This window comes from Gymnodraco acuticeps, unplaced genomic scaffold, assembly GCF_902827175.1.
Source record: "Gymnodraco acuticeps unplaced genomic scaffold, fGymAcu1.1, whole genome shotgun sequence".
Classification (NCBI taxonomy): Eukaryota; Metazoa; Chordata; class Actinopteri; order Perciformes; family Bathydraconidae; genus Gymnodraco; species Gymnodraco acuticeps.
Genome location: NW_022991435.1, coordinates 3200891 through 3221854, shown reverse-complemented (window position 1 = coordinate 3221854; position 20964 = coordinate 3200891). Strand labels below are relative to the sequence as shown.

The following is a 20964-nucleotide window of genomic DNA, read 5'->3' as shown; positions in this document are numbered from 1 at the left end:
GATATATTAGATAAATAATTTATATGTAGCAGCCAGATGAATGTTATGGATGTTGTTTCAAATATCAGGTGTTTAATAATCTTATGGCCTGTGGGATGAAGCTGTCCCTGAGTCTGGTGGTTTTAGTCCGGATGCTGCGGTACCGCCTGCCAGACGGCAGCAGACAGAACAGTTTGTGGCTGGGGTGATGGGGGTCTTTTATAATCCTGAGGGCTTTCTTTAAGGTTAACGTGGTGTTTTTACTCCACTACATTTATTTTAGTTACTTTACAGATTTGGATTAATGATGTGAAATATAAACAACCCTTAAATCAGACTTTAGTTACACCTGAGTAAAATTCAGTGAAGGTGATTGTCAAGTGCCAACAATCAGGAGAGATATTTGGTGCTTGAGAAGACTAAACATTTATCTGCAGATCCGTATAAAGTATATTCATTACTCGTTATTCTCTACTAATAGTTAATTAAAGACTGTATATAATTGATATTTTGCACATCCCTTTCAAGATTTCAAGATTTTCTAAGGTTTATTGACATATCATATACACAACTACGGTGTAGTTATGCAATGAATGCAAAACTTGGGTCACAGGTTCCTCAACAGTGCATTACAAGACATCTATCAATACGTGTGTACCTCCACCATTAAACTGTCATATTCTGCACATGTATTATTCTATCTAACATCTTATAAGAGTATAATAAAGATGTATAATATCGGTTAAAATAAGTGCTTTAACATAGTTAACATTGCAGGAAAGTTGATTGTCAAGTTCCAAAACAAACCATACAATATATTAGACGTTAAGTACTTTGTCAGGCTTAATATGTATCTGTAGATAGATACCCCCAAAGCTTTTTTCTTATTTAAAAGAAGACCTTAGCCTAAAGTATTCTTTAATGTTTAAATAAAGCCTTATTAGTTAGCACATCCTCCTATCAGGCACTAAACTGTTTTGTTGTAGATATTATTTACAGTATCTTCTTGATATTTTCTATTCTATATTTATATCATTGACCTTCTACTTTCCCACTATTTTGTATGTATTCTTAATATTTAAATGTTTTCATCAAACACATTCAAAAGTGCTTTACAAAAATGAAAGACATTAAGAAAAAGGCATTTTAAACAGTCATTAAAAAGCAACATAATCTACCTGCATTGCAATTACTCTAAACGTGTAATAACGTGCTTTAACCAGTAGGTGGTTTGGGTTAAAAAGCTGTCAAGTTTACAGTGTTAACAAAATAAAATATACTGCTGTTTTTGGTTTAGTTGACAACGGATATATTTTGTTATTGTTTTGATATTTGTAACATAAAAGCGATGGAAAAAACCCACAGCAACACAGAAAAGATGGTCTTAACATGACCCAGCGGTCTAGTAGTTAATAAAAAACAATAATATCAAAACAAATTATTACTACTAACTTTATTGTGAAATTAAAACAGAACGGTAAAATAATAGTTTCCGGTCTATTTTGAGGCCCGATCTCTGTAGATAAATAAAGAACTACGACAGATGTGTAATATTTAATGCAGCCAAACCATTTATTACAATGCATTCATGTGATGACTTTCAAAGAGTAAAGCAAGCACTGCTGAATAAAGTATGATTTATCTTTTACGAAACGTTTTTTATATGGAATGCAGTTGGAGGTCAACCAATCACAGAGCTTGAGGACTGATCACGGGGTTTGTCAAGCTAAGCACATGGTGTAGTCCCAAACGATAGCTGAGGATTCTGGGTAGTGTAGTGTCTTCTGCCATCCAAAAACTCTGAAAAAATATTCGTTTCTCCTAATCGAAGGGGAAAAATACAAAAGCATTGTACACAATTTAAACCAATCAATGTTGTGTAATTAACAAGGATAATCTGGTGTTTTTGAGTTGATGAGTAGTTCAGATATCACTGTAAAATCAATCGACAGTAAGGAGAATACTTACTTCCGGGTGTAAAATTCTCCGTTATCCAATGGGAATGGACGCTCGTAATACAATAAAGGGGACATGATGATTATCTTTTAAATAACGTTAACTAAAGGGAACAATCTATTGGAGCCAGCTGAAGCTCTGGCCTTCCTTAAAAACTAACTAATTTACTAAAAATCACAGTTGTATTACACACAATGCACAGTTTTTTGAGAACACAAATTCGTAACTAATGTAATTTTTACATTCTGACGAAAAATAAAGATGATTATGAATACAAATAAAATAAAAGAAGCCTCCCGTGAGTTACTACAAGCTATAAAGTAGATTTTAAAAACGTTTTATAGAATAAAAGCTCACTGCAGGACGTTGTAGAAATGCGTGTGTGCACCACGACAAAAGAGCCTCATTCACTTTACATTGGGTTTTTTTGCGTGGTGCCGACACGCAAATGTAGCAGAATGCGTGACTCCACCATGCAATGCGGTGTTAAGGAGTCGTGGTGGAGTCACGCATTCTGGTGAGATCAGGTTGGCTGTGCAGTCAGAAACCTTCCCTACTCCTGTTCTCACTGCAGTAACTCAATCTTCTCACACACACATCCTGTCCTGGTGACATTTTGCACATTTTTCTTCTCTGGTCCAAAAATCCAAAGCTAATCTGTCTCCCGGTACACAGCCTTTAGATTCATAGCCCCTGTCTCAATTTGCTGATCTCTTGTCAAATATTTCCTGTTGAAGTTTTCACATGAAGCGTACAGAAGGTCGACCAGCTAAGGTTTCATATTTACTTTTCACATTTCTTGTCTTCCAAAATACACTGCCCCTGGCCATGGGTGACCTTGCATGCTGTTGCCTAAGCCTGTGCGTGAGTACCTACTGTATACGGGTACGTGTGTGTGTATGTGTGTGTTTGTTTGTACGTGTTCTTCGTTCTCAGAAGGCTGAGCTACTTACTATAATACCCTATCATACTCATCCTGTCATCAATCTCTTTACATAACCCAGACAAAACATACCTGTGTCCCACACACAGACACACACATGGATACACATTCCATCTGGTAAGGATAATAGTCCTGTCTAAAGAGAAAGTGCTGTCCTGGGATTAGGATTCAGTGTGTGTGGGTGTGTGTGAAAAAGTAGAAAGGGGTTCAAATGGCTAAAACATTTGGGGCAGGCAGAAACCATGCTGGCTCAGTTCCCGCCCCCTTTCTCAGCTCTGACCTCACTCTGAAACTTGTTCCCCCTTGTGTGTAATACACACTCACACACAGACACTTGCTTAGTCACATGCCTATACACACACTTGCTCTCTGACGCACACGCTTGTTCGTTCACACACACACGCACACACACAGCCCCTCGTACAGATCTGGGCACATTCTGTGGGGCTCTGAGAGAGAAACACCCACTCACAGCGTAGGGCTTCTGTGACAGCAGATTGAAGCAGGAGAGCAAGTTTGTCCAGGGAAAGGAAAGGTCTCTGTTTGTACTGAGGTGGAGCAGCAGAGGAATAAGCAGAGAGAGAAACAGAAGAAGAGCAAGAGAGGGAGATAGAGAGAGGGAAGAGGGCAGCAGTGTTGCGCCACATTTAGACCCGGACCAGAGACAAAATGTTCATGGGGGACCGATTACTGCGGCTCTGCTGAGAGTGATGAAACGCTTTTCACTATAAAGCAGACAGCTCGGAGTGTGCAGCTCCCACAAGAGGAATCCAGGTGCTCAGGAAGGAATCCTAATTTATTCAAATCATCCAAAGAAGAGCAGATTTTCACCAGCATTCATTGACATGGATTGCATCACCCTGCTCATTCTGGCTCTGCGCTGAAGCTACTGGTCCTAAACCTGGTGTCCACTCCTGCCAGAGGTAATGAGAACTCCTGGGAAGCCACGGAGAGCCGGACAGCCCGACAGAGCAAGTCACATAAGGAAGAGGGCCGGCTTTTCCAGGGATGAGAGCAGCCACAAGCTGAGGAGAACCAAGAGAGGGAGAACAGCGGAGCGGCCGCGAAGAGGAGGGTGAGGACAAGTTAGAAGAGAGTAGGCTAAAGAAAGATGAGTGTGCCGACCAACTGCGGGTTCTGTTACTCCGTGGAGCGGAGTATCACTGTGCGGAGTGGGAACATATGGGGATCGCCGTGCGCTGTCAACAGGCCTATTGACATCATACAGAAACGCAGGCGGTAATTAAGAGCTATCTCATTTACTCTCACTCAGTCCTTTGTCTTTTTCTCCTTCTCAGTGTCTCCTTTCATGTCACACGCACACACACACACACACACACACACACACACACACACACACACACACACACACACACACACACACAGCATGTGAAACAAATATACAAATCATTTATGATGATTAGTCAACTGGTTGTCATTTTAAAATGCTTTTTCTTGCTATATACTTATTTCCAAGAGACTTATGAAGACATCTCTGGTAAACACCTGATTTTAAAGCTGTGTTTTTGCATTATTCTTTTTGTAGAAACTCAGATCTGTTGAATAAATCAATTTACAGAACAATCGACAAAAAATGTGCTTGTTAGTCAACTTAAGATTTCTTTAGTCAATGACAACATGTACATGAAGTTATGAGCATGGTTAGTATTGAAATCAAAGTTCAAATTCATTTTTTAGTAGCTTTGACATCCATCTGGAATATATGACCATTTGTTATATCAGTTGAATAGAAACCTAAAAATGGACTACCATAATAAGTCTTTTTGACATTATATTATTGTGAGTGTCTGAAATCTGTACCCTGCATACAGACTTTTATCAGCTTCAATATTTACAAAAAACATTCTTTAGACTTTTCAGTTGTTTTTGGTTCCTATCTGCATTTCCCAAAACAGGATTTCCTCTTGACCCTGTGCAGACTTCTCATTTGTTACTGATGCTTTGTTCATCATACACAAACACGAAATATGTTTCCATTTTGACGACATGTTGCAAAAGCTATTTGTGTGAAAATAATAGCTTTGATTGCAAATATTTGTATTCTGGAATGATTACTGCGGCCAAATCACAGTTGTGGCTAAATACCCCCTCACTATATTATGTAATTCAGCCATGACTTGATAATTAGGATACAAGCTGTGCAGGAGTCTTACAGAAATTGGAAATGCGTAACAGAGATAGAAATGCGATTGGCAGTACACATTTTCTGTCTGCTGAAGTTTAGCCAGCACCAAGCACATTTATTTTACAAACTTAAAATATATTCATATATTTAATTGGATTGTCAGTTGTCTTGTCAGTTAACAGTGGATTTATATTTCACATGGTGGTTTAATTAACTTCTTGATGGTTGCTGCAGCTGTAACCACCAGCAAGTCTGTTTCTTCTCTAAACATCAACTTGATGACTTTTTCTTGCACGTCACGCGAAATAACCACATTCACACTCATGCAACACACAACAGTGTGTGTGGATGTGTTCTGTAAAGACATCCATGAGAGAACTCTTGATCATTCTCTGCGTAATACACTGCCTTTTGTCCATCCAACATTAATGTCATTTACACAAATATTCCCACAGAAAAAGTCCCCCAGAAGTTTTGTATCTTCGCACATAATCCTCAGTGCCAGCAGGAAGGCTGTGAAGGAGGACTCCGAGATAAAGTCGTGTTTACATAAATGGTCCTGTGTCCTCTTTCTCAGGCGGGTGTCTTATTTATCAGATATAATGCAGAACAGTTGTGAGCATGGGGGATTTTAAAGGGCAGTTGTCCTTTCAATTTGATTCCCCTCAAGACCCATGCCAAGAAAGGTAATTGACTTCTGCTCCTAAAAACGGTCCTCTGTGGCCATAAGTATGGAAATGTCCAACTATTGCTTGTCACACATTACTTCCACCTGTGGGTCTAAAATGCGATCCAGAATTTCTTTGCCCTCCGAATCACAGTTTTTAAGGCAGTGATATCATTAAATGTACCTGAGGAGGGGGTCACAGATTTGGAGGCCAGGACGGTGTAGCTTTAATTGGGTTGAGGTATTGACCTTGGTTGATTTAGGTTATTTTTGTTGAGGTATTGATCTTACCTTGTATGCATTTGTAGACATTTTGAGAGTCTGTTTAATCTCTGGAGGGGAAGCGAGGCGCAGTGCTAGGGGAGTGGAGACGCACAAGATTATCAGCCTCGTCAGTGCCCATTTTGGGAATCTATTAATATCACATATTTAAGAAGTTGACGCGGCTAAAGTAAAAGCTATATTTATAAGTATGAAATTATTAACAGTAATGGTTGCCGGTGTTAACATTCTAAATCTTAAGGATCCTGAAGTGCATCCACTTTTTTCCCTAGTTTCTTCCTCACCCTAGTAACATTTTCCCCCATATCTTCTCTTTCCTCCTCCAGCGCCCTGTCCACATAAAGTATAAGACAGTGCAGGTAATAAAGCGACATCTAAAGAACTGATGTAGGCACTCAGACATGCAGGGGGGAGGAAGGACATAAATCTGCAGCTTTTGACATCAGACACCAATCCTAGGCATCTCATGTGTGATTTAAAGCCCAATTATCCGAATGTAGAACAGCTAGATAACAGTGGCCCTTTCTCCTTAGAGGGATAGGTTGTTAAAGCATGCATGTTTTTACGTGTCTGTGAAGGCAACAGGTTCCATACAATCTGTAAGGCTGAATACATCTGTTGTTGATACTGCTTGGTGTGTGGTGGTGGTTTTCTGTGCCCCGTGGCGTTATTGGTTTCTCTTTATAACCTTGAACTGGAAAGGTAACACCTGCTTTTCCTAAAAAAGGTCAGATAAGAGGATTTCTATTGAAATCCTGGCTGGTATGGTAACAGCTTATTGGCTTTGATGAGTTACGCTGCATTCATTTATCCGTTGATTTTTATTTGATGAAGCTGGAATTGGCTTCAGGCTTTGAAAGCAGTCTCTAAGGGACATCTAATTTGTCTGCATTGCCAGCTCAGAATAGCATGATGGCACTCTTCAGCATTGAGTTGAAATGCCATGAAATCTTGTACGGACATTCATGGTCCTTCAGAGGATGAATCCTAATGACTTTGGTGGTCCTTCAATTACTCCTCCAACGACACCATGAGGTTGTGAGTCTTTAGTTAAATGTCTTGACCTAATATGGGATGGATTGTCATGGTATTAGATACATATCTTCTTGTTTTCCTGTCAAAAGTGTCCTGTTCCTTCCTGTTCCTGTGTTTGCTGCTAATCAACACATTTTAGTATGCTAACATGCCTAAATAAGATATTGAAGATGGTTATATTGTATAACCATATTCACATATATTTTATATGCTTAACATCAGCATGTTTTTGAGTTTGTTAATAAGAAAAGTATTAATAACATTCTCTAAGAACATGAACACATTTTAAGCTTTTTCTCCTAATGAGGGTTACCATAAATGAAGAACTTTTCCATTCAAAATAGTTCATTTATTTAAAACCAGCCTACTCCAGTGTAATATGTCATCATCTTGCATACATCCCACAGGGCCGGTAGAGTTGGAGTCTCCATGTGGTTGGGGGTCTCTAAATTGGAGAAAATAATTCCTTTGGTTTGGTGGCTGGTGGAATAATTGACGTGTACATGCGTATGCTATGACGTCAGAGCTGATCCGCAGTACAGCCGCACAGATGGCTGTACACACTTAGTCTTATTTTAGGAGAAGTCCATGTATAGTATTTTTTTTTTCAATTGATTAAACATATATCTGTTTGGTTGAAAGAACAGTTATTTGCCTCACGATGGATCACAGAAGCCATATTCTGATGTCAAATTGAATATTATATGTTGGGTAATGGCTCCATTAGTTTGAGCTATGCTGCTCTCCTACGGTTTACAGCCTGCTTTGTGTCTATTGATCTAATTTCTGTCAACACTGTGTGCAGACAGCCAAGTTGAAATGAAGTGGCAATGACACTGAGCATTATGTACCTACTAGAGCCAGGGAATGGATGGAAAAATCCCTTAAAGATTATTTCTAAAGAAAGTGCTGACAGCAAAAACAAGTATGAGCTTTGTTGGCTGTTTGAAAGTGAAGGTGATTTATGCAGAAAGTAATTTAATATGAATTAAGAGTCTTACAAAGACAACGGTTTGGCAGGTTGTATTTTAGTGAGGTAACTGGGCTTAGCTTTAAGCATGCATTTAATAAAAACCTAATACTTTCGTGTCAGTTCAACTTGGGAGGAGAGGAGGGGAAAAGATAAATCTTCATCTGCGTGATTTCTCAAAGTCTGAAGTGTGAATGTTGGACACGCTGATGTTTTCGACGCCAAACCCTGTCTAGTGGCTTTTCATTTTTTCTCTTGTTTTAGATAAGTGTGTGGACATAAACTCTTGTCCTTGACACAGACAAACACCACCTGTGCCACAGGTCAATCACTATCAATATTTGCGGGCTCGGAGTGGCCGTGATGAATGAATCTTTGAGTCACAGTAAATGAATCTCCTCATTCGAGGAATCATCCGTGCCCTCCACGAGCATACCTCTGTCGGATCCTGGCCAAGGAGAGGATTTTGTCGTAATAAATGTGTCTGAAAGTGTTTCCAAAGCTTTTATTATATCATCAGTGGCTTCTAATGGTGGTCTGGCCCACAGGGAGCGTAGCGGACCCTCATTTATCTCCCTCGCAGGCAGGAAAAACTGGCCTGCTGGTGTGGGGTTGCAGGCCTCACACACTCCGACACACACATTCTTCCTTCATGTGGGACGTGAGGTCGGGCTCGTACCTGTGTTTTCGTGCAGGAACACTTGGAACGAGCTCCCTCGAACACAACTTGGTGTTGGATCATCTGCGGCGAGTGTTTGCAGTGTGACAGGCGTAGTGGATTGAATGTCTTCCTAAAACCCTAAAAACTTTACTGTCCAGTAACGAGCTTTCCAGACACAAGAGCACAGCAAGCGTTTTTTGTAACATGACAGAATAATTGTGTCAGACATTGTGTGTGTGTGTGTGTGTGTGTGTGTGTGTGTGTGTGTGTGTGTGTGTGTGTGTGTGTGTGTGTGTGTGTGTGTGTGTGTGTGTGTGTGTGTGTGTGTGTGTGTGTGTGTGTGTGTGTGTGTGTGTGTGTGTGTGTGTGTGTGTGTGTGTGTGTGTGTGTGTGTGTGTGTGTGTGTGTGTGTGTGTGTGTGTGTGTGTGTGTGTGTGTGTGTGTGTGTGTGTGTGTGTGTGTGTGTGTGTGTGTGGTGTGTGTGTGTGTGTGTGTGTGTGTGTGTGTGTGTGTGTGTGTGTGTGTGTGTGTGTGTGTGTGTGTGTGTGTGTGTGTGTGTGTCCTAGCTTTCCTATACTTGTGGGGACCTAAATCTGTTTACACAGTCACGTGTGGGGACTCGCCTCCCTTATGGGGACAAATTGGAGGTCCCCATAAGGGGAATCATTAATTTTAGGGTGAAGACTTGGTTAGGTTTAGGGTAAGGGTAAGGGTTAGGGTTAGGCATGTGTTGGTTATGGTTAAGGTTAGGATTAGGGATGCACGATATTGTTTTTTTGAAACCGATACCGATAACTTCCTGCTTCTCAAGACCGATACCGATAACCGATAATTTAAAAAAAAAACGCCACTAATTATTTTAACGCGATTAACGCATGTGTATTTTTTTCCTCGGCCGCCCCGTAGTTTCAGAGCGCATCGAGTTTAAAATACCATCTACAAGCTGATGCTGACAGCCCCGCTCCTGTCGCCCGCTTGTGGCAGACCATACTTCCACGCTCACCGGCAGGCACCGACTGGCCATCTGGAGGACCGGGAGGGTGTGTGTATGTGTGGCCCGAGCGAGCGAGAGAGAGACCTTACGTGCATTGTTGTTGTTAGCATCTGGTGCTAGCTAGCTGCGCTAACGGATATAAGGAGCTGTTTAAATGAAAACAGAGGAGCGACATTTCGCCACAACTGCGCCGAGCACTTGACTTTATGCAGGAAGCCAGACAGTGGGACATTGTACGAAAAGTCAGCACACTCAGCACGGATAGTGCGCAACATGATTGCAGCATCCAGGCAGCTCCGGTTCGAGCATATGCCTTGAGTTGCACATAGCTCCAACGCCCATACCACCGACGACATGTTTGTTTACTGTCCTGGCTTCACGAGTTAGGGAGCGCTGGATTTGCGAAAAACTCCGCTCTTCCTAAACCACTAATACCACAGTACTGGCAAAACGGGAGGAGCCGAGTGAAAAACAAGCGCCCCTCATCCCAATCCACCCACACCGCAGTATTTTTTTTCTTTTTTTTACCCAAAAAATATATTGTATATTATCGGGGCTATTAATACTGGTATCGGGTTTATCGGGATGACGTCATAATTCCTAATATCGGACCGATAATTATCGTGCATCCCTAGTTAGGATAAGTCTCCAGGAAATGCATGTCAGTCAATGTAATGTCCCCTGAAGTGATGTATACATGGTATGTGTGTGTGCGTGTGCATTCATGTCCATTTCTTTAAAAAAGGAGTTGAGACTTTTTAATGTGTTTGGCATGAGGGTGCTTAGACATCGTATTCATGAAGCAAGATAATACATTTTTTTATTCTGAGTTGTGTTACTTGCAATTGAGCATGTTGATTTTCACACAGTGGCTGTATTATTTGCCATTCCTTCTGTACATGAGGGACATTGGAGGATGACATTAATACAAACTACTATGATAGTGTGATCTTTTTTGGTGCCTGAATACCCGAATTAATACATGACAAGCTAAAGACATTAGCTGCATTTCATGGTTATTAGTTGTTTTTTAAATGTCACCTTGCTGCTGAACTTGATGTTACGTATTCGAAAAATGAGGTGAACCAAGACCCACAATTCTAGAAATGTTGACATTGGTACATATTAATCCACATTTAAAGACATTAAGCCTGTCTCTTCAAGGAAAAAAAGGTTTATTTTATAAATGGTAATTTATTTGAGTACATTTTTACAACATGACATTCAAAATGAACCAAAAAAGGAGACAGTTATAATGACATTTAAATGTATAATGTAAAATATGGTAAATGGATAAAGAAAAATTAGAGTGGAAAAAGAACACAAAAATACTTTTATGTAAATACATGAAAAATAAAGGAAGAAGATATTTAGAAGACAACTAAATACAGATTTAGAAAAAAAAATGGTGGGCCAAGAATTATGATCTATCAGCTTAACTGTAGTGTTCCCCCATAGCTATTCGGCTCACAACACATGACTCATAAACTCTTACAGTTAGTCTTATTCATACAATAGTTTTGCCCATATGCTGTACCAGGTGTGGTTGCTCTCATACTTTGACCAGTGGCAATGCTTACATTAAACGCTAATTGTTGCACTATCCTAAATTACTTTTAAAACAAAGAACCATTTAAATCTTGTCTGAATTAAAACTGCTTCCTAGTGGATTCATGTTGTCATTACAAAGCCACATATTGGGTGCGTAAAATGGTTCAGTATGTTTTATTATTATAATCATCACACATTTATTTCTCTTTCCACATGATGTCTGATGTTTCTCTGTGGTCACACCTCACCTCAGGGACCTTTACCATTCACACCTCACGCTGATCATGTTACAACACTTTTATAGAACAAGTTATTAACCTTTTCTCCCTCCTCATTTCCGCTCTCTTTAAACCAACCACTTTTATTCATTTCCCTCCGATTCTTCTCCTCTCACCTCACTGTTTTCTTTGCTGCGCTATACGATCCTGGAGGATAACAGTCCATGGTGTGTGAACGTAGGTAGCCGACGCTCTTATGACTCACTTTAAATCTCTTCTGCTATCTAACTCCCTCAGGTTTATAAACCACAGCCACTCTGTAGTCCTTTACACAATGTCATACTACAATTAGGCTTTTAAATTAAAAATACATGTAGTAAGGGAAAGACAAATAACCCTATTTTAACCTGAGGAGTGTGTTTACAGAGGATTGGTTATCCAAGTCTAATTTCATAGGCAAAGGAACAACAAACACAATCATTTCTCAATATTTGACTGCATTCAAATGATCAGAATCTTTTATAAGCTGATAAGAGCTTATCCAACTTTTAAAAAAAAAAAACGTTTTCTTCAGGAAAATTGGATATAATACTTCTATCAACTGTATCAAATAACAGGAGAAATCAGTCAGTCCTTTTGCTTTCTGCACACGTCTCTGATCATGATACTACTGAAAATACAACAAACACATGTATACTGTAAATGTTAGACTGTATCAAAGTAGAGGCGTCATTGTGTTGTTTCCCTAGGAAAAGATCTGAGGAGGAGGGCCGGCCTCTGAGGCATCAGAGAGTCAAAACACTGAGTGTACCGACACAGACTCGTTTTGTCTTTATTTATCTGTCTTTCGCTTACTTCCAGCTGTTCTGAGTTTGTAGCAAAATAAACTGTTGTGATTTAATCACAGTGAACACACACACACACACACACACACACACACACACACACACACACACACACACACACACACACACACACAGAGACACTTACACATGCACATTTAAATTACAAAGCAACTGCTGGTTTTAAAATCAGTTATTTGACTGCTAACGTTTTTCCGTGTGTGTGTGTCGCTGTGACAAAACAAATACAGCCTGATTTGAAGTAACATAGTCTTTGTTGTCATTTGAATAAATACATGTTTTCCACCATATTTGACACACTAACTCTTACATCAAACAGTCAACAGGAGAAACAATGTGGTCTTTTCATATCACTGGCTCCATACAAACGTCCCATTATATAGAATAGCTCCAAACTCTGACTTGTTTTATAAAAAGGTAATTGAAGTGATTCTGTGTTCCTGCCTTTCAAAAACCATTTTTCACTGCCTGATTCTGAACAATGTGCATTCATAGATATCGCAGTTATCCAAGGTGTTGACATACTGGCTCTATTGTTATTGGGTGTGAAACAATACAGTGTCTGAACGTTTATTGTTTGTGTAGCTATTCATAAGGACTTTCTGAAATAATAACTGAGTTTTAGTTTGACTTTGTTGAATTCTTTGAGTGTCATCTACAGGATATATGCAGCATGTAGTCGTTTCCCTCGTGTTTTTGTAACAATGGGATAATATTAGTGATTAACAGCGGCACAAACAGGGAGGGCAGTTTTGGAAAATTCCCTTATTGCTCTCTTGCAGGAAGTAACATGAGAAAATGAACACCTTGCTCATGTCTGTACGGTCCATATAGACTGCAGCTATCAACTGGTTAGCTTAGCTTAGCATGAAGACTGGAAATCACTAATTACCACGCTAGTTAACAGCAATATTTTTACATGGGTTACTTACCAAACTAATTATTTCCCAGAAGCCGTTACCAGGCAACCGGCAGAGACTCCAGGAAGTTACTATTGCCACCTAAACAAATGTCTGACTCTTAAAGACGATGGCATATTAAGCTTTTCACTGTTTGTTTGTTTCAAGTTAAGCTAACGGTCTCCTGGCTATAGCGTTATATTTATAATACAGACATGCGAGCAATCTTGATCTTTTTATCCAACTCTCATTAAGAAAGCAAATAAGTGTATTTCTCCAAAAATGGCAAGTTTATCTATAGGCCTATAGCACCTTTCAACACAAAGCAATTCAAAGTGTTTTACACAAATGACATTAAGAGCAATAAGAAATAGTGCAGTTGAAACACATTATAAAATGGCATTTCAAAACAGTCATTAAAAAGCATAGATAATAAAAGAGACATAAAAAATACAAGAATAGTTGTCTTTGGCCTTTAAACCATTTTTCATTTCAATTCCCAGAATTAGGATATTTAAACCTGAACTAAACTTCTACTACTTTTGATGCTGCGACCTATTTAGGGAATATTCAGTAGATACAGCCGCTGTTTAATCAAATGAATATAATCAGAGTTCATATTGCTAATCTACCCCGGTAGCTTTTATCTCAAAACGCACACTGGTGATTTGTGGTAATGCATACAAAATGTCACTGTGCATTTGAAATTGCTCCAAGACTTCTTTTAAGGTCTGCCTTTGTGATGTGGCCAGATTTACCATCTCCGTGGTTCACTTCATTTTCCGTGTGTTGAGCTTCAGGGTGTGGACCCTCAGCTGCTGGTGTGAACTCTGCGGTTTTCTCGTTAAAACAATCCTAATCCTTGTTTACTCCAGAATATGTTTTATGTGTCATGTGCAGATACGTACAGCCTAGACTATAAAGCTTAAACACCACAGCATGGAAGATCATTTTGAGTTTTGTTGCTTTTTTCCCTCGCAACTCTTCATTTACTGTTTTTAACACACTCATTGTCACGTTATAGAGATTATTTCAATACTCTCAAGCGTCACTAAATGAGATATACGTTACATGTATTCATTGCATCCGTTTACAGTGAATGTCTTTTGAATAAATGGCTGAACCGGTCCTTTGAGTCTGGTGTAACAAACTCTACCTCTGGCGATGTCACGGCTGAGGCCTGGGAGTGATGAATGAAGGTTCGGATGACAGCTTGCCCTGGTTTACAGGCCTATCTCCTCTCTCCCTCTCCTGCTTGCTCTGCCCCGTAGCTCCTGTATTTTAATGCTCCCCAGATGGGATTGACGTTGCCGTGACAGGCGGTGACGCAGGCGAGGTGTCGAGTAACAGGGCCACTGACAGTATACCATCAATCACACTTCCTACCATCCAGCCACTTAAATAACACTTAAATAACGCTGTAACACACCTCACTCGACACTTTGTCTGTTTGGGCTTTATGGTGCCCAGGAATGTTGGTCTTAGAAAGTAATCAGGTGTGTGTGTGTGTGTGTGTGTGTGTGTGTGTGTGTGTGTGTGTGTGTGTGTGTGTGTGTGTGTGTGTGTGTGTGTGTGTGTGTGTTGTGTGTGTGTGTGTGTGTGTGGTGTGTGTGTGTGTGTGTGTGTGTGTGTGTGTGTGTGTGTGTGTGTGGTGTGTGTGTGTGTGTGTGTGTGTGTGTGTGTGTGTGTGTGTGTGTGTGTGTGTGTGTGTGTGTGTGTGTGTGTGTGTGTGGTGTGTGTGTGTGTGTGTGTGTGTGTGTGTGTGTGTGTGTGTGTGTGTGTGTGTGTGTGTGTGTGTGTGTGTGTGTGTGTGGCCCCATGTGCGAATGCAGACGCCAAATCAGGATGGATCTATTTAAACATATACAGTATCCCAGGAGTGGAATGTGTTTCAGATTGCTTGTTATCTTTCATGATGGATGTCTCCTTCTTTAGTCTCATCTTTTATCATCTATTGACTGTCATTTTAACTTGTATCTTGATCAAAGTTCATTATGTGTAATTGTTTTACAAAACTACGTCACAAAAGTTAACAGATGAGTTAATGTAAGTGGATTCACTTTTGCACATGTCTGTTTTTTTTTGACAGTTTAATTGATTGAATCAATTTTATTTGCAATCTTGCATACTTTCCCCCTAGTGTGACATGTTGTTATAAATGGGGTTTCCCCCCCGAAAACAGAGATATTACATTTACTATAAAATCGGACAAATACATCTTCCTATTTCAGAGGCTGTTGGAAATGTTCTGCATTTTGTGTTTGATTGTTTTTGGAAACAATTCTCAATCAGTTATCCAAACTGTTGCTAATGAAGTCTTTGTCAACCGAGTAACCAGTGATGATATTATTTTCGCTCTACAGTAAATGTCCACAGTCTACAGTTGAATATTCACAATTGCCAGCTCTTGCAATCTCACCGAAGCCCAGTAGAGGGACTCTGTCCTCAGAGTCATTTAGAAGATTTCATTCCTCAGAAAGCATCTACTATACATTTCAGCCATCACTCACACACATGCTTATCTGGTCAAGTTAAACAACATGCTCCACTCAACGGGAATATAACAAAAATAACGCCATTTAGTTATTTTATGTTTATCACTTGCGGCTGAGACTAAAAAGAGAGAGGGGAAAGGACTGAAGAGAGGAGTGAGTTCAACTGGCATGTGAAAAACTGAAAGACAATAGAGCCATATATGAAGTCGAGCCGTGGTGTGGGACAAAGTTCCTGTCCGGACAACGTGCGCGCTTAGCCTTAAAACTGACCTTTGAACCTTTGAAAACACAGAATGCCTCAGTTGACATATTTACTGAGCATACTATGCAGTGTATGCTTAGAGACTGTGCACAATGGAAGTGTTTCGGAGCACATTCACTACGTCAACATTGGCTCCAAAAAAATATATTAAGCCCTGCTATGTAGTTTCTCTCTCTGTGTGTGTGTGTGTGTGTGTGTGTGTGTGTGTGTGTGTGTGTGTGTGTGTGTGTGTGTGTGTGTGTGTGTGTGTGTGTGTGTGTGTGTGTGTGTGTGTGTGTGTGTGTGTGTGTGTGTGTGTGTGTGTGTGTGTGTGTGTGTGTGTGTGTGTGTGTGTGTGTGTGTGTGTGTGGTGTGTGTGTGTGTGTGTGTGTGTGTGTGTGTGTGTGTGTGTGTGTGTGTGTGTGTGTGTGTGTGTGTGTGTGTCATGAGCCAGAAATGACTCTATGCTCACTTCCCTGAGAACGGCAGGGAAATAGCAACGCGGGAAAAACGGGGGCAATATTTTGATCTGTGATCTAATTTTAACTTGGTATCGGCTTCAAATAGAATCTTCTCCATAAATATTCATGAATGGAGGGAAGAAATGTGCTGCAGAGGGAAAAGAGAAGGGGAGGGGGTGGCTCTGTGTTCTACCTGACAATCTATTTTTGGCTTCTTCGCTGCCTCTATCGGTATATTCCCCGTGTGTGAGCAGGCTAAATTTAGCTGCAGAGAGGCGGGAGCGTCGTGCAGGAATACAAATAGAAAGAAGTCCCTGGTCAGAGCGTGCAACATCATTAGAGAGGACAAACAAGACAGATAGAGAGAACAGAATGAAGAGTAAAGAGTGGGTGGGGCTCATAGCTACATGTGTACTTGTAGTAAGTGAGATGACATGTGTTCTTACAGATCAGAATCAAACATAATATGTGTGCAGTTGGTACATGCTTGAATCTTACATTTTTCTGTAAAGATGATTGATTGTCCTCACATCTGTGCCACAGGGGGAAACACATTTGTAGGCATGAACCCTGACACAGTGCACAGTTAAGACCTTAAAGAACTCATGTGCTTGTCTCGTGCTTTGCCCTGTTTTACCCTCACCACGCTGCCTGCCCTCCCTTCCTTTGACTCCTCTCCTTGGCTATGTATAGTGCCATCAGTGAGTCTGAATCTGCCACATGAATGGAGAGATGGGGGCTTCTGTTCAGTGTGACGTAATAGCCAGTAACACAGTCTCTTGTCCTCATGAGGATGGAGTGCAAAGAGGAATGGGATGCTTGCATGTTAGAGCACACCCACTATTGAAGCTGCAAGTCTGGATTTTTCAATGGAATCACATTTAAGTATAAATGGTGAAAGTAACGCTAACTGAAATATCTCATCAACTATTAGATGGGTTGGCACAAAGGCATCAGGATATTTTCATTTAGAACCTCCATGAGGTTAACATTTGTGGTTTTGAATTCAATATCTTGGATGGATAGATTGAGATGAAATGTGATGCAGACCTTCACTACGTCTATAAGATGAATGGTAATATGTTGGAGGTCCTTCTCATCACCCTTCATGTTAATTTGTCCAATGCTTGTAGAATAACGACTTTCCCATCAGTTGTTTACTTAGTGTTGAGTGCTAATTAGCACATGTCGAACATGCCACACCAATATGGTGAACGTAGTACCCACTAAACACAAACATTTATATTCTTTTACAGTGTTAGTCAAATGAAATGATGAGTAGCTACAGAGTATTTAGTACTGTGTTATGCAGTACAGGAATCTTTGATGTATTTGGTACTGTGCTGATATTTTTCGGTGTAGTTTCATTATTTCCCACACTATCAACAACAGACATCTCCAGCTAATACTGCTGCAGCCTTAACTACAGTTTTCTGTTTGCCTTGGATTTTAGGGATTTTTATTTTTGAATATCCTTTCCACTGCTGTATTTATTTTGAAAAGATCGAATGTGTTTCTTAGCGTCTTGCCTGTCCAAAATCCTTCACGTTCTGCTAATGGTTGTTTTGCTAAAGCCTAGATTTCTACTCTGGAGTTCCTCAGACTGTTTAGAAAAGGAGACGTGTTGCCAAAGGGAGCTGCAGGTTGACGAAGTCTCTCTGGGTTTGCATATCTGCACAGGGGCTGTGAGAAAATAGAGATGTGGATTATAGCAAGAACGTGCCCAGACTGGGAAAAGACGCCTTGCCGTGACTTTATTTTGTGTTTTTCCCTCATGTCATGTTTTATCAAGAGAAACTTCTCCTCCACCTGAACGCAGAGCTATTTCTAGACTCACATGAACCCACGTCAATACTCTGATGCAAATGTTATACCAGATGTTCCTTTAGCCCTTGCAGGCCTCTTCTGAATGTTCATTAGCATGCATGCTTCACACCTCTAATGAAGTGCATATGATGTTGGCTTTTTTCAGGCCAACCTTCTATAACTGAACTGTCTTTCATGATTTGCGGAAAAAACCCCGAAAGTATCAAATGGAGATATTTTTGCTCCCATTTTTGATGTCATCGACTTGATGTGAATGGCTTTGTTGGTCAGTTATAATGGTTGGCTCAAGAATTGCAAGATTATTATCGTTTGTAGACATCAGAATGAGAAACTATTCTTTATTTTGCTCTCAACACCCCTTGTTGTGGTTCCTGTCTAATTGTGTTTCCTTCAGACACATTTAAATGCAGTGCTGATTATAGTCTACTCTGTCGGATATATCAGTGTGATAACTGCAATCCCACATATTTCACACTGTCACATCCATTGTGCAACCCTCCTAAATTTGTCATTTTCACATCTTATGTTGTGCATTACTAGTCAGTCACACTTCCTTTCTAAAATACACTATTTCCTGTGAAAAAGATCAAAATAGCTGTATGGTGTTACAGAGTGATGAAAGCGTGTTATATTTTTAGATTTGGAGAATTGCATATTATGTTTCTCCCTTTCATCTTTACTGGAGCTGAATCAGACTCTCTTATCTGGAGTCGACTACACAGTCTGTGGTCACAAGTGTAATATTTTAATAGCATAATGAAACCTGTGGTCTCTGGATCAGTCCTTATTGATTTATGTATTTGTCTCACTATTACATCCACATTGGCTGCTACTCTCACTGAAACTAGTTTATTCAATTGTTATATCAGTACTCCAGTTGTTCCTACGTGATACAAACAAAACACAAAACTGTATGTGTTACAGGAATGTCCAGAAGCAGGTTAATACAGGACATTAGCTTCCTTCTGCACACATTCTGTCTTATAATGATGTGTTTAAATCAGTTGTAGGATTAACATGTAATGAGAAAACATTCACTCGCTATTGGTTTTACAATGCCAACACCTTATTCGAGAAGTGGGTGTCAGGACGGATGCATGGATTCTTCTTCTTTCCTTTCCTTTTCATGCTGTGGAATGAATCTGCATGTTTACCCATGAACCGTGTATTGAGTTATCTAACCTGAATACATTCTGTCCCTCTCTCTTGTTGTTTTAGTTTTGATGTGGAGAATGGATTGTCTGTGGGGCGCAGCCCTCTGGACCCCCAGGCCAGCCCCAGCTCCGGTCTGGTCCTACAGGCCAACTTTCCTCACAGCCAGCGACGGGAATCTTTCCTCTACCGCTCCGACTCTGACTTTGACCTTTCACCCAAAGGTCCTTCCAGAAACTCCTCCACTGCCAGTGACCTGTAAGTCTATATTAGTCGTTCCAAAAGTCTACTGTTGATCTGGCACTGCTTCGTCAATGGTACTACACAATACACAATCATTTATACTTATTTTCTTTGTAAGCAAAATGTATTTTTCTTGATTTGTTCAAGATTATAGCCTTTATTTCCACCCCCTACAACCGTGTCTCAAAAGTTCTCGTTCCTACTGTCCAATTCAATACACAAAATGAAGACTGTGCTGCTTTGAGTTACAAAATCAACAAAAGTCAACCATACTGTAAGGTTAATTATATATCATTTAAGAAGAAATGCTTTAGAACCTAAGCATAACTAAATAAACACAGATCTTCAAACATGTTGAGTGCTCCTCTGTCAAAGAGACACTGACCTCCTCTCTAAATTGCAGGCTAGTCAATAGTTGATTGCAGAGAAAGATGACATTTCTCCACCAAAAAAGGGGCAGCTTTGGCCGAGTGGCTTTTGTGAATACCCTTCTGGTTTCCTGTTCTTCTGGATAATGGCACAGTCCAATTATCCAGGCCCCTCCGTTTAGGCAGCTCAGGAGGACGTTAAGCTTTAAGACACTAGTAACAAGAGTTAGGTTAGCGCTTTACAATTAACACCTTTCTAAATTAAACAAAATTGCATGGATTCAATCTGATAATCTGGTAAACAAATAACTGTCTGCATGTATTGTGATGTTGAAAAATAACTGAAAACATACCCTTTAATATGCCCTTTTTCTTTGGCTTCATAGAGAAACCCCAAGGCCAATGCGTTGTACTGCCTAGGTGGCATGCTCTGGTAAATGGGGTCTACCTTAAGTGAACTTCAATTTCGTGTTTCAGTCTTTCAGATTCACTAGGGCAGTTTTCAAACAGGCTGTTTTTTAGGTGTGTGTATTAAATCCACCGATCTACCGCCCAACATTAGTTCTTCCAACTATTTTTCCATCTCAAATGCAAGAAAGAAATGGGCAAAATACAACATGTTGTTGTTACTTTTCCCCTTTTGTGTTTACAATGTATTTCTAAAACCAGTCCCCTACAAAGGTCATAATGTCTGAACACCTTTAAGTCTGTAAGTAGCAGTCGCAGGTCTCCTCATCGACTCTCGCCTATCTGTTTTTGAAGGGAAGAAAGCTTGAAGCACTGGGAAGTCAACTGGTTGTCATCTCGGTGAGAAGAACACGATAACAAAATTGGATAAAAACACTGACTCTCCTCTCCTGCATTCCTTCTAGATTGCTTTATTTCCCACCTCCCACTTGACAAACGTGACTAAATATTAAACACTTCACCTATGATCCCAGTTAAACCCCCCCCCCCCAAAAACACCCAGTTCTCTTTTGTTATTTTTTGCATGTGGCGCTTAATCAGAGACA

General features: G+C 40.2%; 1 protein-coding gene across 7 annotated transcripts in view; it reads left to right on the top strand.

The window, feature by feature from the left end:
* pde4ca (phosphodiesterase 4C, cAMP-specific a) overlaps positions 1–20964 on the top strand; it is a 55554-nt gene that overhangs the window by 24025 nt on the left and 10565 nt on the right. For 3 of the 7 annotated variants that reach the window (XM_034196008.1, XM_034196014.1, XM_034196013.1), the window contains 2 exons: positions 19407–19598; positions 20714–20758. In XM_034196008.1, coding sequence (XP_034051899.1) covers positions 19407–19598; positions 20714–20758 — 237 coding nt within the window. Of the gene's footprint in view, positions 1–2503; positions 4118–19406; positions 19599–20713; positions 20759–20964 lie in introns of those variants that run through there. The other 4 variants (XM_034196011.1, XM_034196010.1, XM_034196016.1 and 1 more) reach the window with 3 other exon arrangements.